Here is a 1,677-nt window from a genome sequence, read left to right on the forward strand (position 1 = left end):
CGCAGCCGGCCTGGGGGACCGGCGCGAAGTGGATCCGGGTGGAGGCCGGAGGCCCCCGGGCCGCCGCCTCGCCTGAGCCTGCCCTATCCACAGGGCCCTCCCGTGGGCGGCAGCTTCGCGGGCCTGGAGTTCGCACTGCCGCAGGAACCGGAGCCGGGGGCTGCGGACCTAAGAGCCCCGGGGACGTGGGCGGGGGTGGCAGCGAGGCTCCCGACGCCGTCGGTGCACATCCCGGTGCCAGCGCAGAGGTGAGCCGGAGGCCGGTGCTCCGGGACTAGGTGGGCGTGCGCACACGTGTGTCGGTGTTTACCGGGCGGGGTGGAGCACAGGGACGTGTCTCCTGGCCCTCCTCTCGGGAAGTCCCGGCGGAGTAAGTCAGGGTCCGGAACCAGGTTCTGACCGCCCGTACCAGCCCTCTAGCCCTAGAAAAGGGAACCGAAGGAATCGGTGTGTTTGGGCCTGGGGTCTCCCCAGCACCTGGCGGCCGGAGCGTGCGCAGAAGAGGCAGTTGGGTCGGCCTGGGGCCCACTGTCCAAGAATCCCTGGAGCTCGTGACCGCCACCTCCCCGCCTCTGCACACCGTGCAGGCAGCGCGGGCAGGGGCCCCTTCCGGCCCAGCCCCCCTGCAGCCGCCGACTGGCGAGCACTCCGCCTCCCGCCCGGGTTGCACAGCTGTGGTCAACCTGTGACCGTGTGGCTGGACCCAGCATGACCGGGGCCCTCCCGGGGCCGCAGACCCCCGCCCAGCCCAAGGCTATGAAGGAGCCTTGGCGGAACAAAGCAGGGGCCGTGGAGAGCTCAGGAGAGCTCAGGCTTGAGAGACCTGGCCCGTGTCCTGACTGGCGGGTGGAGCCAGGTCTGCCATCCAGCGCCAGGGGACCGGCTGCCTGTGCACACACGTGCCCAGGCCTGCACATGCACGCAGGGCCACACCCACACCCTGTCTCCTCCAGAGCCACCCCGGGAAAAGCCCGGCTGGAGGAGGTCATGGCCACCCCAGCCCCAGCCGGTCCACCAGCCCCCTCTTGCTGGGGGCCACGGCTGCAGCCTCCAGCCCAGGTGAGCGGGTATGTGCTCTGGCATGGGTGGGACAGCCCTGGCTGCTGTCCCACAGAGCCCTGCAGCCACTCGCCCTCTGGGGGAGACCTGGGGTGCCAACTTCCAGCCTTGCCTCTTGAGCCCTTTCTAAAGTGGGTGTCCAGACCCTCAGGGTCCCTCGCTGCAACCAGAGTGGCAGTTCTGGGCCTCTGGAACTGTCCCCCAGCCCACCCTCCTGGCCCCTCAAGCATCCCTACCCTGCAAGCCCTCCATGCCCTATGCTGCTTCAAAGACTTTCCCGGGCCCCTGGGCCAGCTCCCCTGACAGGCTCTGCCCACGGCCCACCTGGGCACGGGGCAGGTTCAGCTCAGAGCCAGGGCGGAAGCCAGCAGGCCACAGTGTCCCGAGGCCCTGAGGGTGGCATGTCCCCACAGAGCCCGGCTTGGAGCCCTGGAAGGGGGTGTCGGTGCAGCCGCCGGGCAGCTACAGCAGCAGTCACAGCGGGGACTGGGGCTGGGAACTGGGCAGCGACCAGTCCTCTCTCTCCACACCGTCACCCCCTCTGCCCCCTGAGGCAGCCCACTTTCTGTTTGGGGAGCCCACCGTGGGGAACAGGAAGGTGAGCTGGGGACGGGGGGG

At 69.9% G+C, this 1,677-nt stretch overlaps 1 protein-coding gene across 1 annotated transcript in view; it reads left to right on the plus strand.

Moving 5' to 3' along the window:
* SLC2A4RG (SLC2A4 regulator) overlaps positions 1–1,677 on the plus strand; it is a 22,666-nt gene that overhangs the window by 19,259 nt on the left and 1,730 nt on the right. Inside the window, 4 exon segments of the mRNA XM_014583656.1 lie at positions 6–248; positions 954–1,000; positions 1,003–1,059; positions 1,473–1,661. Of these exon segments, the coding sequence (XP_014439142.1) occupies positions 6–248; positions 954–1,000; positions 1,003–1,059; positions 1,473–1,661 (536 nt within the window).

This window comes from Tupaia chinensis, unplaced genomic scaffold, assembly GCF_000334495.1.
Source record: "Tupaia chinensis unplaced genomic scaffold, TupChi_1.0 Scaffold144472_1, whole genome shotgun sequence".
Lineage (NCBI taxonomy): Eukaryota > Metazoa > Chordata > Mammalia > Scandentia > Tupaiidae > Tupaia > Tupaia belangeri.